This window comes from Polypterus senegalus, chromosome 10 (genome assembly GCF_016835505.1).
Source record: "Polypterus senegalus isolate Bchr_013 chromosome 10, ASM1683550v1, whole genome shotgun sequence".
NCBI lineage: Eukaryota > Metazoa > Chordata > Cladistia > Polypteriformes > Polypteridae > Polypterus > Polypterus senegalus.
Window position 1 is genome coordinate 17,369,592 of NC_053163.1, and position 19,029 is coordinate 17,388,620.

The window sequence follows — 19,029 nt, forward strand, 5'->3', positions numbered from 1 at the left end:
ATGTTTATGTTGCCTTCTTTACATTCAAATTAAATGAAACAGATTTGCTCCATCAGACCACCCTAAAACCTGTACTTTCTTAACCCTGTGCATCAAGTATTCACATCATTAACAATATTAGTACAACGGCTGTCAGTTCTGCCTCACAAAGACCCTAATGTCCAGGGAAGGTTCAGAAACGGGCCTAGCCAGGGTCTTTGAGTAGTTTTCCCCCTCTTGTCATTTTGTGGGCACGTTTGTCACCAGAAAGTCGGTCTCCCCTCTCACAGCCTACACGCATTCTTGTTAGGTTTGTGACTCTTGATCTGACTGTGTGATGGACTGGCATCCTACCCAGGGCTGATTCCTGTCTAGAACCCAATGCTACCAGCCCAAGGCAATAAAAATAAATGGGTTAAAAATTAATAAATGAATGGATGAATAATATTAGCCGACAAATTCAGAACACTTTCCTAAATTCTTCGCTCCCCTCATACACAACATGATAAATAAGGAATCTCTGTTGGCTCTTTACAGTCAATTAAGGAGTAATGAGGTGTTTACAAATTTAATTTCTTGCTTATCAAATATTATTGAAGGACGTACAGAATACTTTACTAATCCCAAAACGCATGACTCAGAGCTCCTAATATCATTCCAGAAAGCAAATGGCCTGGAGCACGGCAAAATAAATGGTATAGTCGGCAGGAATAAGCATTACACGCTTTAAAAAGATGTCTGAACTTCATTTAATTCGAGGTGCAGATCGGTCATTTGTGACTGTAGGCCGTAGCTTCACGGTTGCAAATGGATTGGTGCCCCTAGGGAACAGAGAAAAAAACAGGTCAATTTTAAACCTCATTTATTATTAGACAAAGCATTGATAGTTGTGTGATTTTTAAAGAGACAATCATTCTCTCCTCATCAGCGTTTTTACAGACATTATTACTCCAAGATAGAAATCAGTGCTCAGATTGACTGGAAAGGGAATTTCATTAGTGAATTGATAGTGTTAATCAACTAAACCTCCCCTCGGCCAATTAGAAGGACTGAGCTGTATAAATAAGAATAATGGTGGCGCCTATTGTGACACCCAGGACATTTGTAATTTGCTTACAGAAATAAATACTTTCGTTTCTCAATGGATATTTTCCAAGACGAGCAGCAGGTTTCAAGTCTACCACACTACTTTATGTCTGTCTTAAAAACCCAAGAGTTTTCTTTTAATCATGCATATTATTGTCAACGCGGAACACCTAAATGATTTTATTTCAAGAATGGCATGATATAAAAATGAAGAAATGAGTTTGTTTTCACTGATCTTACCGTGGAAATAACTGTGGATGGTGGTCCTGTCTTTGAGATACCTAAAAAGAAAAATATTAAACAAGAGTAAATACAGATGAGCGATAAAGAGGTGTAATATATTTAATACAAAAAAGAAATATGATAAATAAGTTGATAATGTAAATGTGATGGTCACACCAAGAAATGAGGAAGGAAAAAAATTCAACTCAACTCACTTAAGTCGATGGCCAAGTGCCACTCCTGAGACACAAAACAACAAACTTTGGGTTACAAAGGCGCAAAGCAGAGAACAGGAGAACCTTACAGTCCGGATGGTTACAGCGTCTAAGCTGCCGTGTCTGTGACTTAGGCTGAGCTCTCCCCAAGCTATTCAGTCCTACAGATACTCCACCTGTCAACCGAGCTGTCAACTGTGGGACCTTATATAGACAGGTGTGTGCCTTTCCAAATCATGTCCAGTCAACTGAATTTATCACAGGTGGACTAAGCTGCAGAAACATCTCAAGGATGATCAGGGGAAACAGGATGCACCTGAGCTCAATGTTGAGCCTAATGGCAAAGGCTGTGAATACTTATGTACATGGGATTTCTCCGTTTTTTTTTATTTTTAATAAATTTGCAAAAACCTCAAGTAAACCTTTTTCACGTTCTCATTATGGGGTGTTGTGTGTAGAATTCTGAGTAAAACAATGAATTGAATCTATTTTGGAATAAGGCTGTAACATAACAAAATGTGGAAAAAAATGATGCGCTGTGAATAATTTCCAGATGCACTGTATATACATACACACATATATTATATAAAATATATTATATATTATAGATATAAAACCCCCTCTTAAACGGTGATACAATGGGAAACAAATACCGTTTTTTATTTACCTCCTCTTTGCTCGATCAGCTGCTGCTGCTGATGCATGTTGCTTCGAACATTTAAAAGCCTGTACAGCACCTGTCCTACTCTTTGTCTTTTATTTCCGGCCCCGGCATGGTTAAGTCTCATCTCGCAGAATGTTAGTTCTTGATATTTTTTAGTTTATAATTTAAAAATGAAATAAGAATCTAAAAAATAAACCCAATTTAAAGCGTGACAAAAAACGTCACATAAAATCATTGCACTTTGAGGCTTAGGATTTTATAAATATAGAGTAGCCCTGTCTTTTGGTACTACCAGGAGAGGATATCCCTGGTTTGAACACAACTTAGAAGTACTCCAGACAATTTAGACGTGACACCAGAAACAGTTCCTGGGTCAGATTTAAATGACAGCCTATAGCTGCACTTTTTTGAGTCAGAGTCGGGAGGCAGTGGGATGCAATGGGAAAGAACCGATAATTGTTCATTGTGGCTGGTGTTTCTGTAAGAGGGCATTGGAAGCAAAAGGCAAAATATTTTATTTGAACCCAAAGTTGTGCATGGCCATTATTGTATAGTGGTATATTTATAAAAGTGGAAAAAAAATGCAACTTTCACTCTCAATTTATACTGTAGTATAATCATTTATACATACAAATCCAGGCCAAAGAGAAACTTCTTGCAGACAACTTCTAGCTTATAGAAGGTCCATGGCCATTATAAATACCCATACATTTTGCATAGTTAATAAGCTACTAACAAAAATTGCCAGGTATGGCAATCTCAGCTATTTCAATATGTTATACATGGACTGTCCTCCTCTAAGACTCGAACACAGCACATTCTTTGTGACCAGCACCCCAGTCCTAATCATTTAAGCCTGCCTGAAAGAACCGTCTTTAATTCAGCCGCATGTATGCTAACATACAGTAATTGGGCTCACAAATCACAATTATCAAATAGTTATTTTTCAAATCTGGTTACACACATAACAGTTTTTGTGTACTGTACACCATAAGTAAAAATAATCATTGTGATGTCTAACCACCCAGGCCATCTAGATACATGAGCATACCAGGGACAACCTCATTATATGCCATACCTGTATGAAGTAATTAAAACTTTAAGAAGCCAACAGAATAAATGATGTGAGTTTGCAATACGGGTGCATGCAGACAGAGGAGCTCTCAATTAAAGCAGGAGTTCAATCTTGGCTCAAATAAACAAAACCAATTTGAATTTTCACTTCTATATGTAGTCTCATAAATAACTCCAAAACAATCACAGAATTTCATATTCGATCTCTTGAGCTCATGCTTTAAATGAGTGTAATGTATCTTGAAATGCATTAGATCAAGACAATAATAATCTTGTTATTCATGAATTAGCTAACTTCTTGCTTTGACAGAGCTAAAAATAAATATGTAGAGTGTTATGATTAAGATAAGAAAGTGAGGTGGTCAGGGGTGAGGGAAGAGGGTTACAAGAGCACTGCAATCCCACTCGACACTGGCTCACCCCACACCTAACACATGGAACTCCCGCCTTTCAGCCACCAGAAAGATGGCTGTGGCGTCATCGAGAACAGGATGGAGGCAAACATTCCCTGCTGGTGGGAAAACATGGGATAATGTTTAACTCGCCAGCTCAAAAACGGCACAGAACATCTTTCGTAAAAAAAAGAAATAAAAATTTATGGAAGTTATGGCTCATGCAGGAACTCTCTTGGTCTCTCGATATGAAAATTCTCACAGGGTCACCCTGTTTGAGAGAATTAAAAATGTTCTGCCCACCTTGTCCTCTTGTACATCTTCTGTTTTCCTGGTTGGGGTAGGAGTGATAGGACGTGGAAGAGGCGGAGGAGCAGGCGGGGAAATCCCATTGCTGCTACTCCCTGAAGCCAGTAAGGATGCAACTTGGCTGAGGAGGTCACCTGTACTATGACTGCTTCTCATGGTGGGAGTTCTGTAAGAAGAAGAAGGTGTTCTGTGAATGGTGACATACGGATTTGACGTTAAAAACTAATGCATCAATGTAACGACAGCAGAATTTATGAAGTGCCTTTCACAGGAAATACATAAGTTTACTGTCATCTGTACACAGTAAAATGAAACATATCACCTTGGTACAGGAACAGTGACACAGCAGCAACAAAAGGCACAAACACACAAGCAGTGTTACACATATACTAGAATATACACACACACACTGTCTCTCACTCTATGGTCAATCCCGCGCATCTGTGGACCACTCTCCGGCTCATCTGAGGTAGGTACTACCACCCTAGGGCTTGAGGGGGCACTGACACTAGCTTTGTCCTCTCTTTGTCCAGTACTTAGCAGATTCCCAGGGAGGACAACTGACTCTGCCCCACCTGTAAATCCCACAGACAACGGAAGGAGGCACTCCATTTTGAAAAGAGCGCACCGCAGGATGGAGATCCTAACTAGCGACTGACTAAATGAGGACAATCGGATTGTAGCCCCACCATTGCCTCATGGAACTTGTAGGCATATATATATACACTATATATATACACACACAATATATATATATATATATATATAGTATATGTATATATACATTAATCCCTACTCGATCGCGGGGTTATGCGTTCCAGACCCCCGCGATTGGTAAAATCAATGAAGAAGAAACCATATGTTTGTGTAGTTATTTTTATATATTTTAAGCCCTTATAAACTTTCCCACACTGTTAACATTATTAGAGCCCTCTAGACATGAAATAACACCCTTTAGTCAAACGTTTAAACTGTGCTTCATTACAAGACAGAGATGACAGTTCTTTCTCACAATTAAAAGAATGCAAACATATCTTCCTCTTCAAAGGAGCACCGTGAAGAGCAGATAATGTCAGAGAGAGCGCTCGCTAAGAAAAGCAAACAATCAAAAAATCAATACGTGTTTTTAAGTATACAGAAGCACTGCGATAAAGCGCCATTTTGTAGAGGAGCGTCCTATCTTCTAGGCAAACAGCCACTGTGTAAACAGCCCCCTCTGCTCACACCCCCGGTTCTGAGCACGTCAGTCAGGAGAGACAGAGAGAAGCAAACAAAACAAGCGCTTGCCAAAGGCACCTTGGCTGCCATTAGAAGCATATCTTATAGCATTGAGGAGTTTTAGTTAATATGTAATACATGCTCTGATTGGGTAGCTTCTAAGCCATCCGCCACAAGTGTCCCTTGTATGAAATCAACTGGGCAATCAAATTGAGGAAGCATGTAAGCAAATTATCTGCAGAAAGCCTGATTGTAACCAGTGAGCATTGATAAAGGAGTTTTAGTATATATATAAAATGATCTCGGGCCGGATATAATTACACACACACATATGGACTAAATAGAACTTGACAAATGTGATCGAGCTTCAATTTTGGGTCTGACTGAAATTCTTAACTGATAGACTCTCATTTTGATACATTAGGTGTACAGCAGGAACAAAGCATTCTGACCCTTCCATAAAGTTGTATAGCCATCCGCCAATAGTGTCCCTTGTATGAAATCAACTGGGCAATCAAATTGAGGAAGCATGTAAGCTAAATTAAAAGACCCATTGTCTGCAGAAAGGGCGAACCAGTGAAAAATCCGTGATGTGCTTACATTTAAAATCCGCGATAAAGTGAAGCCGCGAAAGTCGAAGCGTGAAATAGCGAGGATTACTATATATATATATATATATATATATATATATATATATATATATATATATATATATATATATATATATATATATACACACACACACAAGCACATGAGCTTCAGATCCATTTTGGGTCTGACTGAAATTCTTAACTGATAGACTCTCATTTTGACATACATTAGGTGTACAGCAGGAACAAAGCATTCTGACCCTTCCATAAAGTTGTATAGTTCACACCTTATTGACAGTTAAATTATATTTTTTTAATAATCTGACAGGTTTACACAGACATATGGCTAATGAAGTGAGATAGGTTGGAGGATTGCTCACTGGCACAGAATTTTGGACAAAAAATTTTACACAGGAAAACATGAAATCTGTATTTCCCTTTTTCATCCACAGAGACAAGAATTTAAAGCTTCACATTTACAGGATTTAAAAACAATTTGTTGATAGCTAACTTCACACATTAGACAAAGGTGTCACCAGGAAAGATGGGAATGAACAAATCTACTGTGACTCTTTAAACAAAGCCAATAAAGTAGAAGAGCTCCCACAATCTTCACTATTAAGACTAACTCAAACTATCAGAAATGTTGAATTTGGACCAGCAGTGGGTATGTAAGGATAATCTGAAAGGTAGAGGGGACGGGACTGTTGTGCACTTTCCAAAAGTCTGGGTAAGCCAGCGTTTCTCAAACTTTAAGTATTTGCGACCCGAGTTTTCATAACAGTTTTAATTGCACCCCCCTAACGTTTTTTTGAAAAGACCCTACTAGTACCAATTTGTTTTTTTTTAATTAATGATATATCATAGATGCATATTTTATTGTACCTACTTAACTTTTATCGACATTTATCTAACTCTATATTTATTTTTCTAGTATCAGAATGTAGTTTAAGTTAATTAGTCTTTTTCATATTTTCGATTCTTGTTTTCTTTTTTTCACATCTTCACACCCCCCTTTTTGTTACTTTGCGTCCCCCTAGGTGGGCCCGCCCCACAGGTTGAGAACCACTGAGGCAAGGCATTGTGTTAACTTACCTACTGCCTACTGAGTCCCCTGGTGACAGTCTCAGCGCCTGGACGTATGCTGCCGGAAACCAGCCTTGGCTGCAAAGAGAAGTGAGAATGATGATGGTTACAAAAAAAAAAAGATTTATTTGTGTCCACTGAAGCTATGCTGCAGGAGTTCAGCACCACCATGCTACTGACAAATGAGGTTTCCTTCAAGTGTATGTTGTCACACACACATGCGCACGGGAGAGCCTGAACGAGGGTAATTCCACGCCAGACCAGGAGGTGGCGGAGTGCCGGACTCTTTTTCTCACTTCTCAGCAGACCACTTATGGGAAACTCTGCCTGGCCTTGATGTCATCACTTCTGGTTCCGGCCCCATTAATGATACCATTTCCTTTGTTTGACCTTAAACCCGCCATTTTAACCATCTGTAATCAGTTCTGTTCTGGACTCCAATCTGAACACATTAGTACAATTATTCAGCCATTTTGCAGCCAGGAAATAATATATGGGTGGCTGCCCCAAAGCTTTCTGTGGCTTTCTTTGTCTAATTTGTGACATATTCTGTGCATATCTTGTTAACTCTACAAAGACAATGTTAAAAAAGGAAGGACAAAAAAAAAAAAATTCATGGAGTCCACTTACTTTTTCACATTTACGCAGAGGCAGATCTACTATGAAACTAATGAAGCAAGATTCGGGTCCCTTAATGACTTAATGACCCAGAAATGACTTTAGTCCACAGTGTTAAAAAATTATTGGTGTCTAGTCTATGAGAATGTGTTTTTAAAAAATAAAAATATTAATAATATAGTGTAGTGCAATAAAAAATAATAGTTAAAATAAAAGATAAAAAGATTATTAAAGTATCAAAAAAAAAAAAAAAAATGGAACAATTTCAGACGTGAAATGAGGGGGCCATGAAAAAGTGTTGTCATATCTGCATGCTGTGACTGAAATGTATGCAAATACACTTTTAATCATGTGTGAATTGTTTGATTTGTATTTTTAAAATGGAGCACTGGGCTAAACCAAGGAAAATGTGTCTTTGTTCCAAACATTACAAATGGCCATGTATATTATTCATTTTGATTTAAAACATAAAATCTTGAAATATTTGGCCATCTGGAGTAGGACAGTTTGCTGGACTGGATTAGTAATGTCATTTATCACATCAAATAATTTAACACTTCTAACAGTTCCTTTACTGAAATAGGCTGGTATCCAGTTCAGGCTCATATCCTGCCTTACACTCAGCACTTCCATGATAGGCTGTGGTGCCTTAACACTGAATGGGAAGAAACCAGTTTGATAATGGATAGATGAATATGTTAATGTAACTGATTTAAAAAACATGACTTCTGTCCTACACCATTACTCACCTAGAAGTACCATCTAATTGTCCATAAAGCCAACCGTTTTGAGCTTCCGGCACCAACACAGTAAGGACATCCCCGGAAGAGAAGCTCAGCAGGGTAACATTGGTGCCAGCATCATGAGACACCAATGCCTGGACCTGTTCACCTTCTCTCAGTTCCAGGCTGTTTCCCAGGGATCCAGAGCGTGACCGTATTCCAGAATGTGAGGACCCTTAGTAAGAACAAAGAAGAAATCAAGTTGGAAGTTATTGTTTTGGTGGGAAAGAGTTAAATGATTAAAAAAATAAATAAATAAATAAATAAACCTCCCACCTCTAGAGGGCGGTCTTTGATTGTGATCATGGCTCTCCCTAGTTTGTCGTTCTCGCTCCATGTCTATTTCTCTCTCGCTTATCTGGGAGATTGGATAGAAGCTGCTCACAGAGTTTCCAGACTATAGGAACCAAAGGTTAAATCAATATACTGCTGTTTTTGCTGATTGTGAGATTAAAAGAAGATAAAACGTAGACTTAATTGTGGCCAAAACCTCTGGGCAATATTCTTAGAAACATAACATTCTGAATTCTGCTGTATTTAGTTTACAGCCAGTGACAGAGGCTATCCATGAAGCTGAAAGTGTTAAGGCAGGAACCATCCATAAAAAGAATCTCCAAACGCCAACCAACCTAAAGCTGCCATTATTTTAGATAGATAGATAGATAGATAGATAGATAGATAGATAGATAGATAGATAGATAGATAGATAGATAGATAGATAGATAGATAGATAGATAGATAGATAGATAGATAGATAGATAGCAATTTTAGTATAGTAGTCAAGAAGATAGATAGATAGATAGATAGATAGATAGATAGATAGATAGATAGATAGATAGATAGATAGATAGATAGATAGATAGATAGATAGATAATAATTTTAGTATAGTAGTCAAGAAGATAGATAGATAGATAGATAGATAGATAGATAGATAGATAGATAGATAGATAGATAGATAGATAGATTTTTGCTTTTCATAATATTTATTAAACTTAATTTCATATTTATTCTAAAATATTATAGAACTTTATTATTTTATTTCCTTTTGAAATTTAAGAGGCTGACAGCATATGGATGCCATAGCTTTTATCACTAGCACATGCTAAAAAAAAGTAAAAAACATACACAGACTACAAGCTTACAAAATCTGAGTGTTTGTGGTTCTTACAAATATGATTATGTTATTCTACAAATCAGAACTTAACAAAACCTGTAGGATATTGGATACACAGTACAAGAATTGACACAGACCTCTGGTCCACAATTATTTTTTACCAATGATAGTGATTTGTGTTCTAAGCATCTAAAATATAATAAAACACTACTGTATTTGTAACTAGTCCCTAAAAGCAATCTGATTAGTCAGTGTGGCTTTGGCATCAGACATTTCCTGGTTATTTATCATTGTCGATAATCTAAATCTTTCTCGTGTGCATTTGAATTTAGTTTTGACTTTGAACCTTCATTAGTGGATGTTTGACTTTAGTTTTTAGTGATTTGACCTTTTCTGTTTATTTTGACAAAGTTTTTATCTGTTAGTCAGTTATTCAACTGCCCAAGTGTCGTGCCACATTTTTAGCATTGAGGAAAATACAATTCAATACGAATTGAATGCCTTACTTAGTATATAAAATTTCACATACTGTGTGTGAACTGATGGATGTTGGTGTCTGTAGCCCAGAAGGTGTTCTGGGTCTTGGGATACGGCCAGCGGGTCGGAGGTGAGACCCAGACCGTGTCTCGTTGACCCTCTCTCTCCAGACCTCAGCCTGCTGTTGTAGGGAAGCCCCATTCTGTAACACAAGAGCAGCAGATTAAAAAGAGACCTCCTTAACTTCTCCAACCAGCATGGCTTATTTAAAACTTAACAAATTTGACAAATGTCAGTAGACCATACAGTATTTCACCCTAGCTAAACTGTCCTAATATTGCATCCATATAATTTTTAACATTGGTCAGTGGTATGGCATTAACTACATGACTCTGTAGTTTGTTGCAGATGTCTAAGATCACGATGAGTACAGAAGTGCTTACTGGCTTCGGTCTTCAGCTGATGTCACATTTCGAGGATGTCAGACTTGAAAAGTACAGTTGCTGATCTTGTCGCCAGAGGATGTCAGATTACACAAGAAGATATTGTAGGGGATGTAAAATTAGATGACTGAATGACAACTATCCAGCACAGCTGCACATTTCCAGAGTATTCTGAGCCAATAATGTGCTGCCTGGTGAAGATGGTGCCCAGGCAAAGGGTTCACAGGTATGGCAAATTCATATTTACAGGCTCTTTTTGAATAACTAATCTCTGTCCTTTCTTTTTTCTTCCCTTCATTGTCTTATATATAAATGTCTATGCATGGAAGTGTGTGTGTCTGTCCAGCCCGGAAGTGAGAGGTGGAGTCAGTAAAAGCTCCGCCTCCAAGGAAGCAAAAAACTCGCTTAGCCGCTAATAACACCAGCAAGGCCTACCTCAGAAGAACGACAAAGTTGCTTAGCCACTAACATCGGCAAAATGATATCCCTTTTACTTTTCCTCCCGACGCTAATGCACAAGTGATGCGAGCACATCAGCAAAACAAATCCTCCTAGGAAAGAGATGCCCAGAAAAGTTTGTTTGAATTACCTGACATCTCTACATTTACATTATTTTTTCTGACGATTTCAATAGTTTCTAGGACCCCAGGCTTTTTACAGCACAGGCTTACACAGCTAGTGATATATAAAACAGAAGACAGACAGACAAGCGTCTGTCCTGCTTTCGAGATCTGAAACAGCTATATTTTTATTCCTCATAGGTACATTATCATGTACCGTACCAAGCAAGCACTCATTGGTTGTCAGCTCTCACATGCATAGAGCCCAACTCTAAGATGTAAGGGTGAATGGCAGAGTAGTCGCTGGATATGTGAAACTACATGACCGGCGGTCACAGAAGTCCACTTTAACTACCTCTGGCTCATCAAAATTATGAAAATTACTGGAAAAGACGTGTAATGTGACATAGTATTTAAATGCACTTCCTCTTAATCTCCACTCTGTGGTTTCAAGGATATCATTTACTATTTAAATGGAAGAATGCTGCTGGATAAAGTTTATATATGTCCTTGAGAAATATGAAAAATTAGGCCCTCCATGCAGTCTTCAGTGTTAATGACTTAAGACGTTTAGCACTCTTATTTTATCAGGATCCTTTTTCCCAGGGTGCACTTGGTTATTCTCATAGAGCGGCACTGTCTTTTTGTAGTGTGGTGACCTGAACTGCACACACAGCTCCAGAAATAGCTTTTAGTTACAGGGCCCCTAAACTGTGGAATGGTCTTCCTGCTTCCATAAGAGATGCCCCCTCGGTCTCAGCCTTTAAATCCCGGCTGAAGACTCACTACTTCAGTTTAGCATATCCTGACTAGAGCTGCTGATTAACTGTACATACTGCATCTCTGTTGTTAGTCATTAGCACTATAACATAAGTAACATGAATAATTATATTTGAATACTAACCCTCACCTATTCTGTTTCTTTTCTCGGTGCCCAAATGTGGCCATTGGTGCCACGGCCCACCTGCCAAGTTGTTTGCCTGCCTATGGTAAAGTCATCCCTGATGGAGGATCACAGGAATCATGGGAAAGAGGGGTCCTTTCATCGGAGCAACGTTTCAGCCGTGGCATGGCCAAATGGAGATGCAGCTAGATGGATGAGGTCTCCAGGACTCTAAAAATATCCAAACCTAATTATGTCATATCATCTACTGTTAAACCGTACTTCTAAAATTTTTATTATTATGCTGTATTAAGGAATTGTTCTGTTCTGTGTATTGTATTGTATTGACCCCCTACTTTTGACACCCACTGCACGACCAACCTACCTGGAAAGGGGTCTCTCTTTGAACTGCCTTTCCCGAGGTTTCTTCCATTTTTCCCTACAAGGTTTTTATTGGGAGTTTTTCCTTGTCTTCTCAGAGAGTCAAGGCTGGGGGGCTGTCAAGAGGCAGGGCCTGTTAAAGCCCATTGCGGCACTTCCTGTGTGATTTTGGGCTATACAAAAATAAATTGTATTGTATTGTATTGTAAATATTGTCACTAGCCACTATAGAGCCTAAACACAAAGTTCCCTCACTCAATGCGATCTAACATTTTATGTGCCTTACGATATCAGACAGCAGTAGCGGTTCAAGGTGTTCACATGTCAGCAAGCCTGAAGGTTTCACATTATTAGACCGTTTTGTAATCAGTCGGTTAAGCAATAATCGAGCAACTTTAGCAATCTGGCAATCAGAAGGAGGATGGCAAGTTAAGGCCTCACCTTGTTAATGAGATAAAGCAGTGACTGAATCAGGCCGCAGTGCTTCTCTGCTAGAAAGCGGTACCGTCGCAGTTCTTCCTTTTCAGCTTCTCTTAAGCTCTCTCTCAGAAACACCTGAGCTTCCCTCTCTAAAGTCTCAATGAGATCCTGAGTGAGAAGAAAATCAAAGCAAACATGTCAGGGAGGAACTCATTCAATTAGAGCCATCCCTGAAATTTTGATAATGAACACTTATGAACAAACTAAACTGATAACATGTAGTATTGTCAGAGTAGAATAATATAACAATTACATGGCTATTCATTCATTAAATAATTTAAACATACTTACTTCAATATAAGACTATAAGGGGTTAGAGCAGTGGTCTCAAACTCCGGTCCTGGAGGGCCACAGTGGCTGCAGGTTTTCAGTCTAACCTTTATCTTAAATGGTGACCAATTTTTGCTGCTAATTAACTCCTTTTCCTTTCATTTTAATTAACTTGCTTTTTAAGATTTATTCCCCTGAATTTCCTCATTGTTCCTCTGAATTGCTTAATTTCTTTCCCTAAAATGGCACCCAAACAGAACTGAAATATGAAGTGAGTCAAATTACAGAAGCCAAACTATGTCAGGGCATCCACCTCCAACCAATTTCTCTCAAACCAGTTCATGAATTAGGTGCAGAGTCTTCTAATTAAACCCGTTCTTTAATTCCATGGCTTGTTGCAGCTCTCATTTGTGCAATAGCACATTTCCAACATGGTTGATTTTCTGTTTTCTAAGAGCTCTGTTAAAATGTTTTGGGGATCTTGGATTCTGGAGTCTGAGATCACTGGATTAGAGTCTGCCCTGCCAGGATCAGTTGCAAGGCAAGAGAAAGGCATGAACAAAGCCAGTCCATCACATACACCCAAAAATCACTGAAAAAAGACAATTTTAGCATTTCCAGTAAGTGTAAATAGTTCATTTCCATGACACAGAAGATGGGTTACCATGTTAAAATAACAAATAAATAAATGCATGAAAGTGGGGAGATTGTGGTTCCTGGATCAGTGAAGCCATGGTTATATCCATGGCACCATCACACCAGTCTATTAGAATCATCAGTCTACCTATGGGGTATGGAGAAACGTGTAAACACCACACAGACCAGAGCATCGATCATACTGAAGACAAAAAAAAAAAAATGATAGGCATCAGAACCAAGCTCTGCATAATGTTCTGCCTAAATAAAATTTTAATTTTGTTTAATATGAAGGAACATGAAGCAGACTAGAAAATAAATGTGCATCATGAAAGCTTTTCCTTTTACATAAATCAAGCTTCTCTATCATATTCTACCAATACACCATTAGAACAATCTAGACGAGAACGGGCCATTCTTCTCAACAAAGCTCACCAGTCCTACCCACTTAATTCTTCTGAAATAACATCATGTCGAGTTTTAAAGGTCCCTAAAGTCCTTCTGTCTACCAAACCACTTGGTCACTTACTCCAGGTGCCTGTGGTTCTCTGTGTAAAGAAAAACCTCCTAATGTTTGTGTGAAATTTACCCTTAACAAGTTTCCAACTGTGTCCCTGTGTTCTTGATGAACTCATTTTAAAATAACAGTCTCGATCTACTGGACTAATTCCCTTCATAATTTTAAACACTTCAATCATGTCACCTCTTAATCTTCTTTTGCTTAAACTGTAGGCTCGGCTCTTTTAGTCTTTCCTCATAACTCATCCCCTGTAGCCCTGAATAAGCCTTGTTGGTCTTCTCTGTACTTTATCCAGTGCTGCTTTGTACGTTTTTGCACATAGTACTCCAAGATGAGGCCTCACCAGTGTGTTATAAAGCTTGAGCAGAACTTCTTTGGACTTGTACTCAACACATCACGGCGCTATATAACCTCACATTTTGTTAGCCTTCTTCATGGATTCTGAACTCTGTCTGGCAGTTGATTGTGTTGAGTCCACTACAACTCCTAAATCCTTCTTATAAGGTGTACTTTCGATTGTCTGTCCTCCCATTGTGTATCCAAACCTACTAATTTTACTTCCTACACATTTACATTTACCACTAATCTGACAAGGCCTCCTTTGTAACGATTCTAAATTATCTGCTAATCCCACATAGCTATATATATACATATATACACATATATATGTATATATATACACATATATATGTATATATATGTATATATATATATCTATATATATATACACACATATATATACATATATATACATATATATATATACATATACATACATATATATACATATATATATACATATACATATATATATACATATACATATATATATACATATACATATACATATATATATATACATATACATATACATATACATATATATATATATATAAATATATATATATATATATATATATATATATATATACATAGTTTGCTTGCGCCAGTGATTTATTTGCACGAATCCGAGAGAGAGGCTGCGGGCCGAGGGGAGGATGAAACGGGTGGGGCCCTCCTCACTCACGCGCCAACCTCCATTGGAGTCGGTCTGATGTGGCATTGGTGAGAGGGTTTTAATCCTTCGCATTCCTCTAATCATGACGGACATGCCATTTCAGTTTAAGAGATTACAGTTCCCGGTGAAGCTTTGCTTTACAATATCAATAAACAAGACCCAGGGACAGACACTCAAGTTACCAGGGTTTGTTCTTAGCTCATCATGCTTCTCACATGGTCAGTTTTACGTTGCTTTCTCCCAGGTTAGTTCCCAAAGAGACCAATAAGTCCTCATCCCGATAACAAAACCAAAAATATTGCATATCAAGTCCATCGGATACGAAAGCTATTGATTTTTAAGTATACAATTGTTAATCTTTCTCTCTAGGACCAAAGGTTCCTGCATTACCTGCACTTCATGCTGACTTCTCCCTCGTCGTTTTTCTCCCCACAGCTGAGAGTTTTGCTTCTCCAATGCAGAGGCACGATTTCTGACCTCCATTTCATAGCGTCTTTTACTGCCCTGAAGTGAAACAGAAACATTCGCACAAGTTGATCTGTGATGTGAATATATCCAACAGCACTTTACTCCACAATGTTGCTTTGATCCAAAATAGTTAAATTTAACTTGGATGTGTTCTTCAGTGAGCATGTTGGGATAGTTTTACCTGTGGAATGAGGAAGTCTGAATCATGAGATCAAAAGCACCAAAACAGCCATAAACTAAAATCAAAGTTGAAGAACAACGTAATGCTGCCTTTCTAAAGAAGATTTTTATGTAAGAATAATGAAGGATTAACACGCTTTTGTGTTGCGCTTATTTGGTAGCAGTGGAATGAACAAGCAAAAGTGTTCAGTAAAAAAGAAAACTGCACTTTATGGTCTAAGACAGATGAGTACCTGCTATCGAATCTGTGGGAGGCAAGCCTTAGAGAATTCATGCTTCCTGTTTCTCTATTATATAAAAAAAAACTTTTTTGAAGAGATTTTTTTCAAGTTCCACAAGACTTTGGCCATGAGATTTTTTCAAGTCACACCCTCCTCTCAACCGTATTCAACCACACACATGGTCCTCACATTCGTGTGAATGCTTTTGTCAGCCACAGTTCCTGCTTTCTCTTACGTTTTACTCACTTTAAGTTCCCAATTAAAGACGACGTATTATGCCCAAATCTTATTGAAGAATTTCATCACGAAGGGTTATCAACAGAAAAAATGAGTACACTGGCAATCCTAGCACAGAGAAAGTCAAATGAATTAATGCCAAAAATCTCGATCGGTTACACGGCAAATTGGCTAAATGTGTATCAATAGACTATGCTGAAACAGTTGGTGGTGATCGTGCAGAACATGAAAACATCAACTTACAATATCCTGTAGAATATCTACAACCATTAACACTGTCCGGTCTTCCACCGGCTGAATTACTGTAGAAAGAATGATGTATCCAAGAAAGGTAATGTAGTACATCTTCTGCAGATAACATTCATATTAAAACGGTAACAGTTTCCCATTAGAATAGCTTTTGCAAAGAAAATTAACAAATTACATAAACAAACATTCAAAAAATTTGTTTTATTTAATAGCAATATATGTTGTGTTGTCACGATGTAAGTCCAAACACAGAATCAAAATTCAATACGATATTGACAAAAATTTAATTTAAAAAATTGTTTTTACTCAAGTATTACAGTAAAAGTGTAAGTTTATAAACTATTTGCGTGTTAATTTCAAATCCAAATGTTGCAAAATTGTATTACTCAACAAATAACTCTAACGCAACATGAAACATAATTTACTTTCAAATTATTACATTTTACTATTTTTTTAATATGGTTAATTGCATACTGTAATGTAAAATAGTTAGTTCTATTATGCATATGTAACATATCCCCCCCATACGCAAGCGGCAGAACCACAAAGAAGCTAGTGCATAGCACAGGCCCGGGGGCTGGCGAGTGAAGCGAGCAGGAAAGCCCCTTAGTCTGCAAGAAATTTTACAATTTTGTGATTTAACTTTATCTTAGGTAGGCACAGTGGTACAATGGCTAACACTGCTGCCTCACAGCTCAGGTCAGAGTAATTGGTCCACCATGAAGAATCCATTGCATCCACTTAATAGGATCATCTCCAGGCAGAGGAGTAGCTTCAGTGACAGACTTTTGTCACCGTCCTGCTCCACTGACAGACTGAGGAGATCGTTCCTACCCTACACTATGCGACTCTTCAATTCCACCCGGGGGAGTAAATGCGAACATTAATTTTATTTTAATTCTTTTCATTTTTATTACTATTTAATTTAATATTGTTTCTTTGTATCAGTATACTGCTGCTGGATTATGTGAATTTCCCCTTGGGATTAATAAAGTATCTATCTATCTATCTATCTATCTATCTATCTATCTATCTATCTATCTATCTATCTATCTATCTATCTATCTAGTTGGCAGGGACACTTCAAAGAACATTGAACCCACTCATTAGTTCAGTTTCTCCTTTCACATTGACTTCAATGTATTTCACTTCGTTCGGCAAAGTTCCCAAGCATTTCCTCGATTTTGCTGAACTCAATGCTAAACAAATTCAAAGGGATTTGCTCATCACTGGTATCCACCAAAAATTACACACAGGGAGACCACAGCAGCTTTAATTCTCCCAAGTACTTCCTTCTGCTAGGGAGGTAACAATTAATCAGAAAGCTGGTCAATGTGCATTACAATAGCAAACACAATTATCCCTGAATCCATAAAAATGATTAAGTGAATGAAATTGTGGACATTTAAATTGGGACTACATTGTATGTATAAGATGTGTAGTAAAACTTTCTGTGTTGTAAGGCTCTGTCCCTGTTGAGCTAATTAACTGTTTTAAAATTGAGAAGAACTGTTCAACCAAAAAAAAATCAGCAATCAGAATGACAAAAACATTTGTCTCTATTAAAAAAAAATACCTGAACTACCAGAAGGTGGCGCAGTGTCACTTACAGCAATGTAATCTCGGTCCAGCTTGACATTCCTGTCCATCTCCTGCAGCACTTCACCATGAAACCAACGAAACTGGAAGATAAATGGACCAAGAAAGTGAGGGACATGGACTAGAATTGTCTTAAACTTGCAGGTGAGGGCAGCCAGGTAGGACGATTTAATTTGGATGTGTGGGAGGATGAAAGCTCTCATACATAAAGCCAAACAGCAAATTAATTAATTAATTTTCAAAAACACAAGAAAGACAAAAGCAGGAGCCAATATTTAGGCCCATGATTTTTCATTTTGTAACAAAGCAGAGCAACAGTCGGACTTCTTGGACTAAATGATGTCCAATCTATTTGATTTGTCAAAGGTGGACTCAGATTAAGTTCTAGACACATCTCAAGATGAATCAAAGCAAACAAGATGCACCTCAACACAATCTTGACATACCAAAGCAAAGGGTCTGGACACTTCTATGAATCTGAGATTTCAGTTTAAAATTTGCACACTTTTCTGAAACCATGTTTTCTCTTTGTCATTATGGGCTTTTAAGTATCAATTAGTGGGCAAAAATACCAAAGTCATCCATTTAAAATTAAATCTACAACACAATAAATTGTGTAGAGGGTGAACAGATCTGAATACTCTCTGAAGGCACTGAATGCTGTACGCACAACATCAGAATAGAAGAGAAAAACGCTGAAAACAACACACATGGAAAACAAAACAAATTCAAATATTACAAATAAAGGTGGGAATTTGTAATGAATGGCTGACACTTACAACTCCATCAAGGTCGGATGTCAGGCGCCTCTGATTCTCGGAAATCTGAATCAGAATGTCACCTCGAGAAAGTAAGAAAGGAACAAAATTAGCCACAGGATGCAAAACTGGAGGGACACCATAGGGGCAAACTGAACATAGCAGCTTCTATCAATATGTTGTGCACTGCATTAGGAATATACATTTTCATATTTATAATTTCAAAATCCTTGTTGCTATTATTAAATCCAATACTGAAATGTTGTTCTCTGTGATTTTATTATTTCAAAATACTTGGG

At 37.8% G+C, this 19,029-nt stretch overlaps 1 protein-coding gene across 1 annotated transcript in view; it reads right to left on the bottom strand.

The window, feature by feature from the left end:
- Positions 1-19,029, bottom strand: part of LOC120536396 (brain-specific angiogenesis inhibitor 1-associated protein 2-like protein 2) — a 33,443-nt gene continuing 14,414 nt past the window's right edge. Inside the window, exons 3-13 of the mRNA XM_039764720.1 lie at positions 18,752-18,813; positions 17,984-18,055; positions 15,409-15,522; positions 12,536-12,682; positions 9,880-10,029; positions 8,512-8,632; positions 8,203-8,410; positions 6,845-6,913; positions 3,936-4,107; positions 1,306-1,346; positions 1-800 (exon numbers count right to left, since the gene is read on the bottom strand). Of these exons, the coding sequence (XP_039620654.1) occupies positions 725-800; positions 1,306-1,346; positions 3,936-4,107; positions 6,845-6,913; positions 8,203-8,410; positions 8,512-8,632; positions 9,880-10,029; positions 12,536-12,682; positions 15,409-15,522; positions 17,984-18,055; positions 18,752-18,813 (1,232 nt within the window). The 3' untranslated portion in view covers positions 1-724. The remainder of the gene's footprint in view (positions 801-1,305; positions 1,347-3,935; positions 4,108-6,844; positions 6,914-8,202; positions 8,411-8,511; positions 8,633-9,879; positions 10,030-12,535; positions 12,683-15,408; positions 15,523-17,983; positions 18,056-18,751; positions 18,814-19,029) is intronic.